The following is a 20,056-nucleotide window of genomic DNA, read 5'->3' as shown; positions in this document are numbered from 1 at the left end:
CATTAAAGTTTTGTTCATTTGTGTAGTATCTCCTCGCTCTTGCTGTGTCTGTGTGTCTTTTTTTTCCTGATCCATTCAGTATGCACTTCCAAAGAACCTAGGCTTCTTCTCTTTCATAATTATAGTATAGTTAATGGCATTAGGAAACTTAACATTCATATAATGCTTTATCATTTATCCATTAATTTTGTCAGTTGACCCAGTGACAGCCTTTATAACATTTCCCCCGAGTACAGAATCTAATCAAGGACAAGATATTGGACATGTTACTTAACTTCCTTTAATATGGAACATTCCAGTAGCCTTTCTTTTTCTTTAATGACATTAATGTTTTGAAGAATACTCCTCTTCCTCCTTTTACATTCAGGCTTTGTCTGATGCTTCCTCATCATTAGATTTATATTATGAATTCTTGGCCAGTATATCATGTAGGTGGTGGTGTATCCTCAGGATATCACATCTGGAGGTCTACAGTGTTGTTCTCCCACCTTGTTGATGACGTTGATTTTGATCACCTAGTTAAGGTATTATCCAGTTTCTCCATCATATCATTCAAGTAGAGTTATTTTTTACCAAATTCATAAAGTTTTACCAAATGCATCAAATTCATAAATTAAGTCTGGATATTACAATGAATGTTCATGTCTGGGAACTTATTGCTAAATTGCCATTTTAAGTAGTCATGTAGAAACTTTCTCATTCTTTGAAATCATAGATTACAGTGGAACCATTATAACCTATTTTATTCTCCTTTCTTCTTTGCCATTAAAAACTATACAGAAGCAGCTGTGCCCCCATGGGTCGACAGTAATGATGAAGAAACAATTCAACAACAAATCTTGGCCTTATCCGCTGTAAGTTTCTTGAGATATCCTGAATATAAAGTACTTACTTCCTATCCTTGTACATCTCTGTAGATATTATTGTCCTTAACTGAATTTTTTCTTCTGTAGTTTTTCTTAAACATTTTGAGATGTTAGAAATGTCCACATCAACTGTTATTGTTATTTTTTATTAACTTTCTAGATTTGGGCTTTTTAGTTGTTGTTGGGCCATGCTTGGGATTGAATCCAGGGCTACTACATGCTAGATAAGTGCTCTGCTACTGAACTACATTGTCAGCCCTTCTTACTTTCAATTAGTTTTCCTTAAGGTTTTTTTTTCATAATGTAAAAGTATAGCCTATTATGTGAAAATTCTTTCAGCCTTAAAAGGACACTTTTGACCAGGTATGGTGGCACATGCCTATAATCCCAGTGACTTGGGAGACGGTGACTAGAAAACTGATACAGGAGGATCCCAAGTTTAAGACCAGCCTCAAAGACTTAATGAGACCCTATCTCAAAATAAAAAGTAATTTAGGCCAGATGCTGTGGTGCACACCTGTAATCCGAGCATCTTGGGAAGCTGAGGCAAGAGGATCACGAATTCAAAGCCAGCCTTGGCAATTTAGAAAGGGCCCTAAGCAAGACCCTGTCTCAAAATAAAAATTAATAAGGGCTGGGGATGTAGCTCAGTGGTTAAATACCCCTGGGTTCAATCCCCAACTAAAAAAAAAAAAGATTGCTGGGCCAGTGGTACAGGCCTGTAATCCCAGCAGCTTGGGAGGCTGAGACATGAGAATCACGAGTCCAAAGCCAGCCTCAGCAACTTCGAGGCGCTAAGCAACTCATTAGGAACCTGTCTCTAAATAAAATATAAAATAGGGTTGCGGAGTCAGTGATCAAGTGCCCCTGAGTTCAATCCCTGGGCACTAAAAAAAAAAAAAGGTTGGTTTATAACAGGTCAAGGAAAAGTTGAGGGGAGCCAGTTATTCTCCTCTCCTCTCTCTGTTGTGTGCATCCTAGCACAATGCCTTTGGCATCAGAAACTTGCATAAGGAGGGCTGGGGGTGTAGCTCAGTGGTAGAGCATGTGCCTAGCATGCTCAAGGCCCTGTGTTTGATCACCAGCACCAAAAATTTTAAATAAAAAGAAATTAGCAAGAGGCACCAGGTGTCCAGGAGTGATCTGTTGAAAGGATTGTGTGAAAAAGTTAGAAGCAACTAACTTTCAAGTTCATAAACCTAAGGTGGCAGGATCTTGCTGTGTCACCATCCCTGTGGGTAGTATCCCACCCTGTGGCAGTGTTCATCTTGCAGAGTCAAGTGATTGTTCTGGATTAAAGTGTCCAGAAAACCTACATGATGTGCAAGATAGCACACTGAGTTTGAAACTCTGCTAAAGCAGAACTGTACCTGGGAGGGGCAGACTTGGAGTTCTGGCTGTGCCCCTCAATAGACCACATGCCTGACCTTGGATAGGCCATTTTTGCTTCCCTGACCCTTTTTCCTCATGTGTAAAATAAGAATAGAGGTGTTTGCTTCCTGGAATCCTTAGCAAATAGGCCAGAATAGTGGGTAAGTATTGAGCAATAATTTGTACCCACTCTGAGAAGAACCACTGTCTCCCTTACTGGTTAAAAAGGGCTGGAAATAAAAAAAAAAATAAATGAAAACATTTTCTAAAGAAAGAAAGGGCGGGCTATAGATATAGCTCAGTTGGTAGAGTGCTTGCCTTGTATGCACAAGAAGGTTCAATCCCCAGCACCACACAATAAAAGAAAGAAAGAAAGAAAAAGGGTTGGGGGTGTAGCTCAAAAGTGATAGGCAAGCGCCTAGCACTTTTCTGGGATGTGTGAGGCCCTGGGTTTGATCCACAGCACTGCAAAAAAGAAAAAAGAAATGAGATGGGTTGTGGACTTCACTTTTCCCACATGACCACACGGCTCACTGACTCTTCAACTTTGGGTCAGAATGTTTCTAAGAGGATTTACACTCGTTTTTCACATACCTAATGGTGCCCACTAAAACAAACGTGTGCCTGTATGATTTCAAAATATGTGCTTTCAGCCAGTCACATGATTGAATTGCCTGGCCTCCCAAGAGGCTCTCTCCAGGTGAGTGTTAAAAAATCCATGAAAGGATCCGTTGTTCTCTAGTCTCTCTTAAGTGGGTAGGTCAGTGATAGCTTAGTGGACTTTGTGGCTGAAGGCTCTAGGTGGAATTCAATACTTGTCCAATCTATGAACATTGTGACCTATTAATTGCAGTTTGTGGTCTCCCCCCCCCCCCCATGTTTTTCTCCCTTTTCATCAAAGGACAAGAGGAATTTCCTTCGCGACCCTCCAGCTGGTGTGCAATTTAATTTCGACTTTGACCAGATGTACCCCGTTGCCCTGGTCATGCTCCAAGAGGACGAGTTACTGAGCAAGATGAGATTCGCCCTGGTTCCTAAACTGTAAGCACTGTTCCCAAGCTGGAGTGGCGCTGCTCACACAGCTCTGACTTCCATTTCCTGATGGCCATGGTTATGTGCACAGTGACAGGGAAGAATCGTCAAAGAGAGGGCCAGGATAGTCTCAAGACTATCCACCCATAAAAATGGGCCCTGCAGCCCTTCATAGTTCCCAGCTGGCAGGGTGCCATCGACTCCAAACCCAGGACCGACTTGGCAGGAAGTTTGTGGTGAGGATAGGATGTGCTCTTATCCCAGTTAGAAGGTGGAACACATTTTCTTTCAGAAACAACAAATATTCCTGTGTCTCCTCAAATAAAAGTCAGGTCTACAGAGCTCATTAAGACCATTGCCATTTTAGAACAGGCTCCTGCCTTTTTTCAAGCCAAGGATGTTCTCTATTCAGGTTCTGCTCTCCAGCAGCTGTGTTTTGTTCTTGTTCTTGTAGTCTTTCCTCCACCCGAAGGCCTTTCCCCACTCAGAAAATCCCTGCTGTCCCTTTAGCTCCATCATAAATAAGCATGTGCTCTCAGACCTGGCTTTGCCAGCAGGGGGCACCCTTCTCCTCTGCTGCTTCCTTTGGCTTTTGTGTTCCTTTCCTCATCCTTTTCTAGTTCATTTCCTTGTGTTGAATTTGTTGTGTGCATTTGTTGGGGTTTTGTTTGTTTGTTTGTTTGGGTTTTTGTTTTTGTTTTTGGTATCAGAAATTAAACCCAGGGGCAGTTAACCACTGAGCCATATCCCCAGCCCTTTTTTATATTTTATTTAGAGACAGGGTCTTGCTGAGTTGCTTAGGGCCTCACTAAGTTGCTGAAGCTAACTTTGAACTTGTGATTTTCCTGTCTCAGCCTCCCGTGCCACTGAGATTTCAGGCATGCTCCACCACACCAGGTTTCTATCATGTTTAATAATACTGGGTTTTTTGTTGTTTGTTTGTTTATTTATTTTGAGAATACTTGGGATTGAACCCAGGGGTGCTCTACCACTGAGCAACACCTCCAGCTCTTTTCATTTTTTAAGACAGTAAGACAGGATATCACTAAGTTGCTGAGCCTGGCCTTGAACTTGCACTCTTCCTACTTCAGTTTCCTGAGTAGGTGGCATCACAGGCACTTTTAGATCTCTTACTCTTGTTCTTGGATACATGATCTTCCTCTTCCCTGAGACATGGATTATAATTTTCTTGACATACATTTTTTTTTCCTATGTGGATTGTTTGTTTTTTTGTTTCTTTGGCACTGAGGATTGAACCCTGGGGTACTTAACCACTGAGCCATATCCCCAGCCCTTTTTTATATTTTATTTAGAGACAGGGTCTTGCTGAGTTGCTAAGTGCCTCACTAAGTTGCTGAGGCTGACCTTGCACTTGTGATCCTCTTGCCTCAGCCTCCCAAGCTGCTGGGATTACAGGCATGCACCACCACGCCTACCTCCTATGTGGTTTTCTCAGAATCTCTGTTTATTTTGGGCTCTGTTGTTTGTGTTGCAGGCCCTGCTTACCCATTCTTCTGCAGTAATGGTGCTGTGCTTAAAGGGTACTTGGACACTCCATGTTGGGACAGGCCTTTTGGATTGTGGTAGCTCAGTAGCTATAACAGTAGCTTCCCATATACAACCAGAGATATGAAAGATCATGCTCCATATGTGTAATAAGAATTGTAATGCATTCCACTGTCATGTATAAATTAAAAAAAAAGAGTAGCTTCCCCATAGACGTTTCCTCAGCCTCCTGGCTGGCTATAGATAGGAAACAGAAAAGGCCTGGCATCTCCCACCCAATAAACGGGCCTGCTTCTCTCTGGCTGCACACCCCCACTTCTGCAGGCAGCCCGGCGCAGCTTTCTCTGGTCAACAAAGTAGGTTACTATTTGCCTGTTGACTTTTCAGCTTCCACCGTCCCTCGCTCTCCTGTTCTCGTCGTCCTTGTGGGATTAATCTGTTTAATTCCTTTTCTGTTATTTCCGTGGCATTTTCCGAGGGAGTTGAGATGAGCACATGTTTGTTTTGCTATGTTTAGCTGGCCACATAGGGATTTTGACAAATATTGCCTAGCCTTTGGGTCCACACAGGAGCACAGGTCTTTGTCTCTATGAAAGCAACTCTTTTGAAATGATCTTCCAGACGTGAAAAACCAGTTATATAGAATCCTTTCTTTCTGTTTTTTTTTCTTTATAGTGAAACTCTTCTCTCCACAATTATTAACATATTGGTGGTAAATTTCTACAGCTTTACCTACCCTCCCCAAAGAAAAACATGTGTTTTTTTAAATTTGTCAATTGTCCTTTATTTTATTTATTGATATGCGGTGCTGAGAATCGAACCCAGTGCCTCATATATGCTAGGCAAGCACTCTGCCACTGAGCCCCAGCCCCAAAAAACATGTTTTATGGCTAAAATTTCATTACAAATCTCATCTATAGAGCTGTCTAAAAATAGCTCCTTTTAAAAGTCAATGATATAGGGCTGGGGATGTGGCTCAAGCGGTAGCGCGCCATGCCTGGCATGCGTGCGGCCCGGGTTCGATCCTCAGCACCACATACCAACAAAGATGTTGTGTCCGCCGAGAACTAAAAAATAAATATTAAAAATTCTCTCTCTCTCTCTCTCTCTCTCTCTCTCTCTCTCTCTCTCCTCTCTCACTCTCTCTTTAAAAAAAAAAAAAAAAAAAAAAAAAAAAAAAAAAAAAAAAAAAGTCAATGATATAAAGAAAATGTACCATCTAATTTTTTAAAAATATTTCTTTTAGTTGTAGATGGACACAATACCTTTATTTTACTTATTTTTTTATATGGTGCTGAGAATCAAACCCAGGACCTCACACAGGCCAGGCAAGTGCTCCACTGAGCCACAACTTCAGCCCCCATCTAATGTTTCATTGCATATGCTCATAAAACTTTAGAAATTTGCTTTTGGGGGCGGGGGGGGGCTTTTTTGTGGTTCTGGGGATTGAATCCAGGGCTTCTATCACCAAAGTATATGCCCAGCCCTTTTCTAATTTTGAGACAAGGTCTTGCTGTGTTGCCCAGGCTGGCCTTGAACTTGCAATACTCTTGCCTCAGACCCCCCAAGTAGCTGGCATTACAGGCATGTGCCACTGCGCCCAGCAGGCATTGACTTTTTTTAAATTTTTATTTTGTTTATCATTACGTGGTGCTGAGGATCGAACCCAGTGCCTCACATGTGTGAGGCAAGCACTCTACCACTGAGCCACAATCCCAGCCCCAGGCATTGACTTTTAAACCCTTTATATATATAATGTGTGTATGAGTGCCTATCTGTTTGAAGCTCTTTCATCTTATAATTTGAGATCATGCTTAGTCTGTATAACTGCCTCCGAGGGAAGAGTAGCAAGGCTGTGGGGTCCAGGTGGGCTTCATGACCTTTAGACTCCATTAACCTCAGGATCATTCAAATCACTCTGGGCCATGTGCTGGGCTCCCTGTCATAACTCATGTCAAGTATCATCAAGTGCTAAGTTGGTGGGACCTATAGCCCAAGGTACTTAGGGCAGGAATATCCACAATTTTGGTTCTTGACTATTTTGGATCCTCTCTGCTGATAATTTTTTTCTTTGTTTATGGTACTGGGGATTGAACCCAAGAGTACTCCACCACCAAGCCCCTTTGTAGTTTTTATTTTGAAACAGGGTGTCACTAAGTTGCCCAGGCGTGCCTTGAACTTGTGATCCTCATGCCTCAGACTTCAAATTGCTGGGATTAAAGACATGCCTGGCTGAATGGTTGTTTTTGTTAATCTGAAGAGCAAACAGTGCCCATGAGTCACCATGGAGACATAAGTACACCCACGGTTCATGTTGGGCATTTCATGGAGCTTAGAATTAAGAGGGATTTAGGCAACCCACTACCTCCTGGGAAGGGCCAGTTCACTTTTGTATGGTTCCGATGTTATATGGTTTAAGATTCTGGGGCTTGTCAGGTTAAACAGGCCCAATGCTTAGTTCCTCGGGGGTCTTCTTTTGGAGTGGGGGTATCAGGGATTGAACTCAGGGGCACTTGACTACTGAGCCACATCTCCAGTCCTATTTTGTGTTTTATTTAGAGACAGGGTCTTGTTGAGTTGCTTAAGGCCTCGTTAAGTTGCTGAGGCTGGCTTTGAACTCGTGATCCTCCTGCCTCAGCCTCTCGAGTCACAGGGATTACAGGTGTGTGCCATCACACCCAGCCCCTCTCTTTACCTCTGTATCCTCCTTACTATATAGGTGATTTACCTCCAAATACCATTGTTGATTTTTTTTGTTGTTGTTATTGTTTTGTTTTTTAGGGGGTTTTTTTTGCTACTAGGGATTGAACCCAGAGGTGCTTTACCACTGAATCACATCCCCAGCCCTTCTTCTTTTTGAGACAGTTGCTTAGGGCCTCATTAAGTTGCTGAGGCTGGCCTCAAACTTGCAATCCCCCGCCTCAGCTTCTATAGTTGCTGGGATTACAAGCGTGTGCCACCACTCCCAGCTCTAGATACCTTTTGAATTGTCAGTGTCCCCATTAAAATGAATTCTCAGGAGTGAATATGATGTTTCCTACTTGCAGAAGACTTCTCTTGTGCAATTTTTAATGTAGGTGAAGATTTCATTACCTCTCCCCACACCCTGCCCCTGCTTTGGTTCTGAGGATTAAGGAACACTTTACTACTGAGCTACACCCCAACCCTTTTATTTTTTTATTTTCAGACAGGATCTCTTTCAGTTGCCCGGGCTGACCTCATACTTGTGATCCTCCTGCCTCAGCCTTGTGAGTTGCTGGGATTACAGGTCTGCACCACTGTGCCTGCTTCATTAGCTCTTTTGGCAGCTGTAATATACTGTTGCTTGCTCAGTTAAACTTGCGGTCAGCTATAACCAATTATAAACTGCTGGTAAGCCAGCTCTCCGTTTTGCAGAACTATTTCCAAAAGATGTTACGAGAAAAAGAGAGTTGTGAGCCAGGCACTGTGGTACATGCCTGTCATCCTGGCTGCTCAAAAGATTGAGGCAGTTTGATGGCTTAAAGTTTAAGGCCAGCTTGGGCAACATAGTGAGACTAGCCTCTCTTAAAAATAAATGAATAGCCGGGCACAGTGACACATGGCTGTAATCCCAGCGGCTCGGGAGGCTGAGCCAGGAGGATCGCTGAGTTAAAAGTCAGCCTCAGCAAAAGTGAGGCACTAAGCAACTCAACAAGACCCAGTCTCTAAATAAAATACAAAATAGGACTGGGGATGTCCCTCAGTGGTTGAGTGCTCCTGAGTTCAATCCCTGGTACCAAATAAATAAATAGAACTAGAGATGTAGCTCAGTGGTAGAGCACTTGCCTAACATGCATAAGGCCCTGGGTTCAATCACCATACTGCAAAAGAATAACAGAGAAAAAGAGACATGTAACCACATGGGTTCGGGAAATGCTTGGTACATAGTAAGAACTTAATAAGCTGGGCAGGGTGGTACTTGCTTATAACCCAGTGACTTAGGAGGCTGAGGCAGGAAGATTGAAAGTTCAAGGCCAGCATGGGCAACTTGGCAAGACCCTGTCTCAAAATAAAAATTAAAAAAGGACTAGGGATGTAACTCAGTGTAAAGTGCCCCTGGGTTCAATTTCCAGTACCAAAAAGAGTTTAACAAGTGAGAGGTTACTATGCCTGTGACTGACTATCTGTGATGGCAGACAACTTGTTTTATCCATCCCTGCATCCCTCCAGCACCTAACATGATGCTTGACACATGTGACACTTCATAAATATTAGTGGAATTCATAAAATAAAAGATGGGCCATATCTTGCAGCAGATTCCATCTTGTTGCCTGGCCTAGCTTGTGTAGATTATTTGCATTTTGTCCCCGACACTAAAAAACTAGTTTCCTGGCCCAGCTCCACCATTCACAGTTGTGATGACCATAATATCATTGCATTTTTTTTTTCAGTGCTGAGGATTGAACTCAGGGTTTGTACATGCTAGGCAAGCACTCTGCCACCGGGCTAAATCCCACATGTGACCAAGCTTCTATTTTCGCCTTCACCCCCTCCTCTCCTTGGTTCTTACTCCATTCCAGGTCACTCATCATAGGCACTTAGCTTAACCCACTTGGATGCCAACACCCCATGCCAGGCAGTTCTCATATGCAGCCAAGTTTGAGAACCAGCGACAGTTCTTAAGTTGAACTGCACTTCACTCATTTTATCAACCACTTCCCGAAAGGACTGGGGATATAGTTCAGTGATTGAGCATTTGCCTATCATGGGTGAGGCCCTGGGTTTGGTCCCCAGCACCAGGAGCTGGCAAGGGGGGCAGTAAGCTCTGTAATCATCCCCTGCCACATCACTAACTCTTACCAGTTGCTAGTTAATTAGCAAGCTGCCCACCCCTTTCTTTCATAAGGAACAACACCCACAATGCTTTCTTACTGTTTGAAAGCATTTAATCCTCTAGGAAACAGCTAATGATTGGTGGAGTCCTGGCTCTGCTTCCAGTCCCCTGCCTTGGTCACACTGCCTCACAATAATTCTGTTTCCCTCTACCAAGAGCAGTGTTGGTCTCCTTAACCCATTAAGTCCCAAGATTTCAACTCTGTAAATGTTTCAACAGCACAGGTGCATTAAAATAGGATAATATGTGTTGCTCAATTTAAGTTTTTGTACGTGTTGCACACCTGGGACAGTGGGACAGAATAGACTAAAATACCAAGAAGTCAGGCATGATGGGTCATGCCTGTAATCTCAGCAACTTGAAAAGCTGATGCAGGAGAATCATAAGTTCAAGGCAAGCCTTGGCAACTTCGTAAGACCCTGTCTCAAAATAAAATTTAAAAATGAAATGGATGGATGATGTAGCTCAGTAGTAGAACACTTGCCTAGCATGCACTAGGCCCTGGGCTCCATCCCCAGTACCTAAAAAAAAAATGCTGCACTTTCATTGGTGTTATATAACTTGTTTTTTTTTTTTTTTTTTTGCCACTAAGGAGGAGATAGCTGTTCTGTTTATTCTGTTGTTCAGCTTTTGAGTTGTAAAGCAAATGAGAATTTCCTTTGAACCACATTCAGATTTAAAAATGCTCCTAAGGAAGGGGAGGGAAGAAGGATAGGATAACATAAAGATGAAGGGAGGATCAGTAACATAGAAACATAGAAGAAGGAGACCAAGAGACAGAGTGGAGGGTTAAGGAAGGGAAGGCAATGCAGATGAAGTCTTTTTCTTTTCTTTTTTTTTTTTTTTTAATACCAGGGACTGAATTCAGGGACAGTTGAGCACTGAGCCACATCCCTAGCCCTATTTTGTACTTTATTAGAGACAAGGTCTCACTGCGTTGCTTAGTGTCTCACTAAATTGCTGAGGCCGCTTTGAACTTGCAATCCTCCTGCCTTCGCCTCCGGAGCCGCTGGGATTACAGGTGTCCTCCACCGTGCCTGGCTCAGAATGGAGTCTTAAAAATCATGTTATGTGGGGCTGGAGTTGTGGCTCAGAGGTAGAGTGCTTGCCTAGCATGCGTCAGGCACTGGGTTAGATCCTCAGCACCACATTAAAAAAAATAATAATGGTATTGGGTCCACCTCCAACTAAAAAATAAATGTTTTTAAAAAAATAAAGGTCCATCAACATCTAAAAAATGTGTATATATAAATATACATAGGGAATTTCAACTTTATGTATAGATAGAGAGAACCAATCAAATATAAATAGATGAGTGAAAGAAAATCTATTAGAATAGAGGAAGGAGAACAGGGGAGGGGAGGAAGTGGGGGGGGTCATGAACTGAAATCGAATTCCATGCATGTATGAACTTATCAGGATGAACCTAGATATTATATATAACTATATAAAGCTAATTTCAAATAAAATAAAATAAAATAAAAATTCTCCTAAAACTCATCTATTCCAGCATCTGTGGTGTAACTCAGCAGTAGAGCAGTTGCCAGGAATGCATAAGGCCCTAGCTTCAACTCCTAGTACTGCAAAAAAAAAAAAAATCATTTATTCAGGTCTCCTCTGCAACAGATAGCCCCTGCATGCACATTCATTCTCACCTGCACCTTTGTCTATCTTTAAAAGGGTGAAGGAAGAAGTGTTTTGGAGGAACTACTTTTACCGCGTCTCCCTGATTAAGCAGTCAGCTCAGCTTACTGCCCTGGCCGCCCAGCAGCAGGCCTCAGGAAAGGAGGAGAAAAGCAACAATAGAGAGAATGATTTGCCTCTGACAGGTATGTTCTGGGGATAAGACTTCAACTCCAGAAAAAGAGAATTACTGTAAAAAAAATTTCTTAGAGATGCTAATGAGCTTGTCATCTTGTACGTACCAGAAATGTTGACATCACTATAGAGAAAAATTCTTTTTTTTCCAGAGGAAATTTTCATTCTTGTTGCCCTCTCTCTGACCCAGCTCACCCATATCTTCCCCAGGCCTTCCATTACTTTGCTATTCTTGGTGGTTTTTTTTTCTCTCTCCAACACGAATCATCCTCCCCACATCTCTATTCTTTCCCTTTACCATGTTCTACTTCCTGACCTCCACTGTCATTCAGTCACTCTCCTTCCCTTTGTTTCTCGGACTGTCATTCAACCTTGTTTCCTCTGTATGTGTGGTCTGTGGAGTAGAGCAAAGCTCCGTTGTGCCCCAAATTACAAGTGTCCTGCTCCAAGCTCAGTTCTATTCAGTTAAACATTTGATGCTTTCTTCTTATGACATGTTAGCCCTGGTTGTGAGAGAAAGACTTTTATGATATCAGCAACTATTTGCACCTATTAAATATCTTATACTAATTAAAATAAGGAATGTGGGTGCTGGGGATGTGGCTCAGTGGTACAACACTTGCCTAGCATGCATGAGGCCTTGGGTTTGATTGAGTAATACAAAATAAACTGTAGTTTGTTTGTTTGTGGTACTGGGAATTGAACCCAGGGCCTTGTGCATGAAAGGCAAGCAGTCTACCAACTGAGCTATATCCTCAGCCCCCAAAAAAATGTATTTTGTGCAATATTTTTAATTTTGTATGAGCACCCGCTGTGTATAGGTAGGTACTAATTGCACCTGGACATTCATCCCACAATAAGTGGGGTAATTTTAGTTTGCAGAATTTTAGATGATTAAGGAAAACAGCATGACCTAAGATTAGGGGTTGTATAGACTGTTGAAAAGACTCCAAAACTGCATTAGGGTCAGGTAAATATAATGAAGTTCCTCCCCACAGGGTGATTTGTCGTTTGGACTATAGATGTTAATATTGCATCCCAATGGTCTATCCTTTTTTTTTTTAATATTACTTTTACTGAAAAATAACCATTTTGCCAAATACTGCCTGTGTAACAAAATGGACTTAAGACAGTATTTGGTAAAGAGTGTCAATCTTTAAGTTTATTAAGATAGAAATATGAGGCCCATGAGAAAGAGAATACTGTGACTGAGTATTGACAACAGGGAAACTTTGCTAAACAACTTCCATTCTCATTATCCTCAAAGATCAGAATTAATTTTGCTAACACTGAAGTCAAAAATTATTTCCTGCTGGAAATTTTTATATAAAGGGCATTCAAGAGCTGGGCACAGTGGTGCATGCCTGTAATCCCAGCAGCTCGGGAAGCTGAGGCAGGAGGATGGTGAGTTCAAAGCCAGCCTCAGCAACAGCGAGGCTCTAAATAAAATACAAAATAGGGCTGGGGATGTGGCTCAGTGGCTGAGTGCCCCCTGAGATAATCTCTGGTACCCCCATCAAAAAAGGGGGACAATCAACATGGTAACATTAAAATATCCCCAAAAGCAAGAGTTTGAGATGGTTGCTCATGGCTATTTCTTGTAATAACTTAACAAAAAGCTGAAAATATAGAATATCATTTCTGAAAATTATTTAGTATCATTATACTTGTGGATATTTTAGCAGTTATTGTAATATGTATTCAGAACTGAATCAAGCAATTATTCTCTTTTATTCTCACTTCTTAGAGGCAGTACGGCCCAAAACGCCACCTGTCGTAATCAAATCTCAGCTTAAAACTCAAGAGGTAATACAGTTTTATGTTGTACCTAGTAGTTGATGTCTGAAAATGAAGTAACTGAGTTAACGATCTCTGATACCGCTTAAGACTGCTTAGGAGTGTGGGTCTTTTCTGTTTCTAAGATAAGGAGTCCAGTATTTGAATAGTCAAGGACCAACAGCTGACACTAGGTGACTTGCTGGCATAAATCATTCTAGATGTGCTCAGCAGGGATTAGAAGAAATGGTGAGAGTGATCCAGACTGTGAGAACAAATAATAGCCTCGGGTGGTAACTCATTTAGTTACCAAGCAACTGTGCAAGTTAGACGGTTGGAGAGCAGTGGTCACTGTCTTCCAGCTAGCAGAGGAGAGAACAAAAACCAGGCTGTATTCCACTGAGACAACTGTAGGCCAGAATTCTAGCTCATAAATGTCACCGAGGAAATCATTTCAAGAACTCTTGTGTTGCATTTCAGGATGAGGAGGAGATTTCTACTAGCCCAGGCGTTTCTGAGTTTGTCAGTGATGCCTTCGATGCCTGTAACTTAAATCAGGAGGATTTAAGGAAGGAAATGGAGCAACTTGTGCTTGACAAAAAGGAAAATGAGACAGCTGGACTCGAAGGTAAAAAAAAAAATGAATAAAAAAGAAAGAAACTTGTTCTTTTCCTTAAATCCAACATTGATTGCATAAAAATGTTATCTTTAAGCTGATATACAGCCAGGTATGGTGACATGCACTTGTAATCCCAGATACGTGGCAGAAAAATTGGTTCAAAGGCAGGCAGCCTGGGCAACATAGTTATACCCCATCTCAAAAAAATTATTTATATACATATTATATATATAAATTATATTAATTATATATAAGATTATATTTTATATTATTAATGTAATATATAATTAATGTAACATAAAATTATATAATAATATGATTATATATTATGTTAATTATATGATATAATAATATTATATATATTAAGGGGGCTGATGATGCGGCTCAGTGGTTAAAGCCTCTGGGTTCAATCCTTGGTACCAAAAATACAATGGAAAAACAAGAAACCGAAAGAGAGAGGGAAAGCCAGTATATAAAACTGCAATGTAAATTTGGCATCAAAGTTGATTTTTGGAGGGCTGGGGCTGTGGCTCAGTGGTAGAGCACTTGCCTAGCATGTGCAAAAGCCCTGGCTTCCATTCCCAGCACCACAACAAAAAAAAAGAAAAAAATTTGATTCTCAATGGCATTCTGTACCCCTTGTCATCAGGACTTGCTGCCCCAATTCAAGAATTGTAAATAAAGCCAATTAAAATCTGCAGAATAGAGGTTAGGGATATAGCACTTGCCTAGCTTGCATGAAGCCCTGGGTTTAATGCCCAGTACTGCAAAAAAGTATATATTTCTGTTCCTACTAGAAGGTAGATGCTAGCAAACATGATCAGACCTTATGTTCCTCTATCTTAAGCACTCCCAAAAGATTTGGGAGTTTGGTTTGATATTAAAGCTCCCCTGGTGAAACCCCCAAGTTCAGGACCAGGCTTGCCAACTTATTTTTGGGGGTGGGGTACTTGGGATTGAACTCAGAGGCACTTGACCACTAAGCCACATCCCCAGCCCTATTTTATATTTTATTTAGCTACAGGGTCTCGCTGAGTTACTTAGTGCCTCACTTTTGCTGAGTTGACTTTGAATTCGTAGTTCTCCTGCCTCAGTCTCCGGAGACACTGAGATTATAGGCATGTGCCACCCAGCTCGCCAACTTATTTTGAACTCTATCTCAAAATAAAAAATAGAAAGGGCTGGAAATGTAGCTCTGTGGTAAAGTGCTCCTCCTGCATTCAATTCCCAGTACCACAAAAAAAAAAAAAAAAAGATTGAGTTAATCATTATCAAATGAAGAGTTTAGCTGAGTGCAGTGGTGCACACCTATAATCCCAAGTCACAGGCTCACACCGGAGGATGGTAAGTTCAAGACCAGCCTCAGCAACTTAGCAAGACCCTTTCTCAAAATAAAAAATTAAGGGGCTGGGATTGTGGCTCAGTGATAGAGCGCTCGCCTAGCATGGGCAGGACCTGGGTTCGATCCTCAGCACCACATTAAAAAAAATAAATAAAGGCATTGTGTTGTGTCCATCTACACCTAAAAAAAAATATTTAAGAAAAAAAAAATTTAGGGCTGGGGATGTGGCTCAAGCGGTAGTGCGCTCGCCTGGCATGCGTGCGGCCCGGGTTCGATCCTCAGCACCACATACAGACAAAGATGTTGTGTCCGCCGAGAACTAAAAAATAAATATAAAAAAAAAAGAAAAAAAAATTTTAAAAAATTAAAAGGACACCAAATGTAGCTCAGTGGTAAAGTGCCCCTGGGTTCTATCTCCAATACCCAAAAGGAAAAAAAAAAAAAAAAAGCAAGTGAACAGTTTCCTGAAACCTTTTTCAGATTTACAGGACATCCAACAAACCAGCACTTCCCACAGTTGTTCAGAAAAGTGGCCTAGAAAAGTGAACCTGAACCCTATTTGCTTACCATCTCAGAGGAACTCTGAGGACAGAATTGAGAAAGAAGGGTGTAGGGCATGGTCAAGAGAAGTAAGTGGGCAAGTGAAAAACCTACACTCCAGAGCCCACCCACTTCCTGTCTGTTTTTTGATAAGAAAAGGGTAGGTTCTGGCCACCACAGAAGGAAGGAGTGCATGAGCCCATGTGTTGTAGGCAATAGCAAGAGAAAACTTTCCACTTCCTTTAATGGGTAACGACACTAGTAGCAGAGACCCCTGAGGAGGCAAGCAGAGGCTGACATCTTTGTTTCCATATTAATAAATTGTTCTAATTATATTGTTCCTTGATCACTTTAATTTTTTTTCTGAGTGCATAAAGAAGCTTGAGACATTGGGCTGGGGAGCTAGCTCAGTGGTGGGGAGCTTGCCTAGCTTATGTGAGGCCCTTGGGTTCTATCCCCAGAGCCACAAAAATAAATTATCATGGCTAGGACTCGCATAGGTAATTAAAGTTGCCTGAATTGTTACTACCGCCAGCATTGAGTTCAGCAAAAAATCTTTCTTTTCCTTCTCCTTTGTTCCTTGCAGAAGATTCTGCTGATTGGGAAAAGGAGCTGCAACAGGAGCTTCAAGAATATGAAGTGGTGACAGAATCAGAGAAGCGGGATGAAAATTGGGATAAAGAAATAGAGAAGATGCTCCAGGAAGAAAACTAGCTGCCTCCTGAAATTAAAATAATAATAATAATCCTTAACATTCTACAAAGTGACATGAAATTCTAAATGTTAAGCGTTCGCTCGATGAGTCAGAAGGCACAAGAGCGTAACTTTATGAAATTCCAAATTATTCTTTTTTCCAGCTGACACTTGCCTCTTCTACTTTAAAAAAGTGTATAGAACGGTTATTCTAATAATCAAGAAAAGGGATGTTTTATGGGTAGCATTTCTTTAATATAAATTGAATTAGAGATGTTCTTATAGGCAGTAGGGAATATCTTTGCCACAGAAACACAGGTAAAATTTTAGGTTATGTTTTCCACAAGGACAGAAATATAATTTAGTCTTCAGTCGTGGTTTTCAAAACATTCATATTCCTCATTGCATTTTTGTTGATACATGATGTTAAAGTACTTAATGGATTGATTACTATCAAAATGACCAAATTATACCAAAGAACTTAAGAGGAAGCACTTTCAGGACTATTTCTTTGCTAGGTATTTTCTAAAATTCCATCTGAAAGCCAAAAGGTAAAATAGTGAAGTTGATTTTAATTATATAAACATCACACAATTTGACATTAAGATAAGCTATAGCGTGGCACAGGGGGCACTCCTGTAGTCCCAGCAACTGAGGAGAGCAAGCCAGGAGAACCTCAAGTTTGAGGCCAGCCTGGGCAATGTAGCAATACCCCATCTCAAAAAATAAGGGCTGGGGATGTAGCTCAGTGATAGACTCTCTAGGCTCTGAGTTTGATCACCAGCAAAGCAATTTTAAAAAAATATCTGGGCATGATGGGGAGCCCCTGTAATTCCAATTACTTGGGAAACTTAGATAATAGGGATGCAAGTTTGAAGCCAGCCTGAGCAACTTAGTGAGATCTCTCAGCATAAAAAGGACTGGAGGTGTAAGTTCAGTGGTGGAGTGATTGCCTATCATGTGTGAGTCCATGGGTTCAATACCCAGAACCAAAACGACAAAAAAAAACTGTGCAAACGTGTTTGTAAAAAAAATGTGTCTTTCTGTGGCACTATGGTACACACCTGTAATTGCAGTGGCTCGACTTGAAAGTCTGAGACAGGAGGATAATAAGTTCAAAGCCAGCCTCAGCAACTTATCGAGACCCTGTCTCAAGAGAAAAAGGTCTGGGAATGTGGCTCAATGATTAAGTATCTCCAGGTACCAAAAAAAAAAAAAAAAAAAAAAAATCCCTTGGGCCTCTTCTTAAAAAAAAAAACTATACCACAAATTTCACTTCATGGTTTTCATAGTTTGTAGACAGTGGAGCCTTCTGTCCTCTGTCCTTTTTTGTATTAATCACATTCAGAAGCCCATTCACCTTAACGTCTATTGTTCTTTTAATGGTCACTACATGTACATGTTCTAGCTTTGTTTTAATTAAACTGTCAGTCTTTATGGAATTGTGTTCTTGAGTACGACTCTAGAACCTGTTGATTAAAACTTGTATTCTGCTATACCAGCAGGCGCATGTTCGTAGAATATGATTTTTTTAAAGGAGCAAGGTGGTTGAACATTAGGAACTTGCTAAGCATTTGTTTTCCCAAACCTTCTGTATTTTTCAAGCAACCTTTATTTCATAAAGGGGAATAAAATCAAGACATTTCTTTATAAGAAAAACGTACATATTGATATTCTTGGACTCATAAAACTTAGTCTCTGGTCCTCTGGCAAAGGCATAGGCAATAAGTCAACTGGGAATGGATCTTAAGCATTACCCTTGTGTTTGTAGATGGGCACATGTGAATGAGCCAGGCTGCTTCAGATAGTGTTATTTGGGTTATAGCAATAAACTCATGTATGCTATGAAACATCAGCCTCATTATCAAAAGATTTCCACTTGTTGCCAGGCATGGTGGCACGCTCCTGCAAACCCAGCAACTCAGGAGGCTGAGGCAGGAGGATCTCAAGTTCAAAGCCAGCCTTAGCAAAAGTGAGGCCCTAAGTGTCTCTAAATAAAAATACAAAAAACAGGGCTGGGGTTGTGGCTCAGTGGTAGAGCACTTGCCTAGCACATGTATGACGCTGGGTTCAATTCTCAGCACCACATATAAATAAATGAATAAATAAAGGTCATAAACATCTAAAAACGTTTTTTAAAATTTTTTTAGTTGTAGATGGACATGATGTCTTTATTTTATCTAATTTTTTTAATGTGGTGCTAAGGATTGAATCCAGTGTCTCAGGCATGCGAGGCAAGTGCCCAAACACTGAGCCACAACCCCCGCCCCTAAAAACTATATTTAAAAATATATATATAAATACGGCTGGGAGTGTGGCTCACTGGTCGAGTGCCCCTGAGTTCAATCCCTGGTTTCAAAAAAAAAGAAGAAAAATTTCTACTTGTAGTGCCACAGTTGTTTATTTCTGAGTTTGGATTCATAGATGACTGGCAACTTCTGAAATAACCCTATTGAAGGGAGAATTTTAATTTTGTTTTTTAACAATTTACTGGAAGAAAAGAAACATGTTACGTGTTTTTAAGCAGATGAAAAAAATCCTAGATACAAGCACATCTGTTCATGACAGCGCCTGGCTCTTAGTATACACACTAAAAAAAAAAAAAAAGCTTACTGATGAATGTTAAGACAATTGTCAAAAAAAATAAGATCATATCTAACTAGGAATATTTGATTTGCCTCCTTTGCTTTGGTATTAAAAAACCAGGGCTCTAGGCCAGGCATGGTGGTGCACGCCTATAATCCCTAGGGCTCAGGAGGCTAGGACAGGAGGATCACAAGTTCAAAGCCAGCCTCAGCAATGGCCAGGCGCTTAGCAACTCAGTCTCTAAATAAAATGCAAAAAAGGGCTGCGGGTGTGACTCAGTGGTAGAGCACTTGCCTACCATGGGTGAGGCACTGATCGAATCAGAACCACACAAAAATAAGGGTATTGTGTCCATCTAACAACAACAACAACAAAAAATAGGATTCTGACCCCAGCATACCAGTAATCCAAGTAACTTCAGAGACTGGGCAGGAAGATCACAAATTTGAGGCCAGCCTGGGCAACTTAGCAAGACCCTGTCTCAAAGGGCTGGGGATGTGGTTCAGTGGTTAAGTGCCCCTGGGTTCAATCCCTAGTACCAAAAGAATTTTTAAAACCAGGGCTCTGAGTGTGTTTCTAAAATTTAAATTGGATGTGGTTGTTCTTTCTGTTAATGAGATTCCCCACCCATTCTTAAGAAACATTTTTCAATTATGAAAATGAGGTACATTCAATCTTAGCAAATTTGCTTTTCAGCTTTTAAAAATACAACTGAAGCCAGGCAGGCATAGAGGCACAGGGCTGTTATCCCAGCTACTCTGAAGACTGAAGCAAAAGGATTACAAATTCCAAGGCCAGTGTCATGGATTGAGCAGGATCCTGTCTCAAAAACAAAAAGAGTGGTGATGTAGCTCAATGGTACAGGATTTACCTAGCATTTTCCAAAGCCCAGGATTAAATTCCCAGGACCAAAATATATATAAACTGGTAGAAATTTTTATACAGCTTATAGTTTACAGGGGTTTTTTTCAATTTTTTTTCTAGTTGTGTATGAACAGCAGGCCTTTATGTACTTCCATGTTGTGCTAAGGATTGAACCCAGTGCCTCAGAC

General features: G+C 41.1%; 1 protein-coding gene across 1 annotated transcript in view; it reads left to right on the top strand.

The window, feature by feature from the left end:
* The window catches only part of Syap1 (synapse associated protein 1), a 33,088-nt gene extending 14,699 nt beyond the window's left edge, over positions 1-18,389 (top strand). Inside the window, exons 4-9 of the mRNA XM_077793822.1 lie at positions 781-854; positions 3,139-3,278; positions 11,311-11,459; positions 13,196-13,254; positions 13,705-13,852; positions 16,312-18,389. Coding sequence (XP_077649948.1) covers positions 781-854; positions 3,139-3,278; positions 11,311-11,459; positions 13,196-13,254; positions 13,705-13,852; positions 16,312-16,439 — 698 coding nt within the window. The 3' untranslated portion in view covers positions 16,440-18,389. The remainder of the gene's footprint in view (positions 1-780; positions 855-3,138; positions 3,279-11,310; positions 11,460-13,195; positions 13,255-13,704; positions 13,853-16,311) is intronic.
* The last annotated feature ends 1,667 nt before the right edge of the window (positions 18,390-20,056 follow it).

The sequence above is a fragment of the Urocitellus parryii genome, chromosome X (genome assembly GCF_045843805.1).
Source record: "Urocitellus parryii isolate mUroPar1 chromosome X, mUroPar1.hap1, whole genome shotgun sequence".
Taxonomy (NCBI): domain Eukaryota; kingdom Metazoa; phylum Chordata; class Mammalia; order Rodentia; family Sciuridae; genus Urocitellus; species Urocitellus parryii.
The sequence above is the reverse complement of the archived record's forward strand: the minus strand, read 5'-3'. Positions and strand labels throughout refer to the sequence as shown.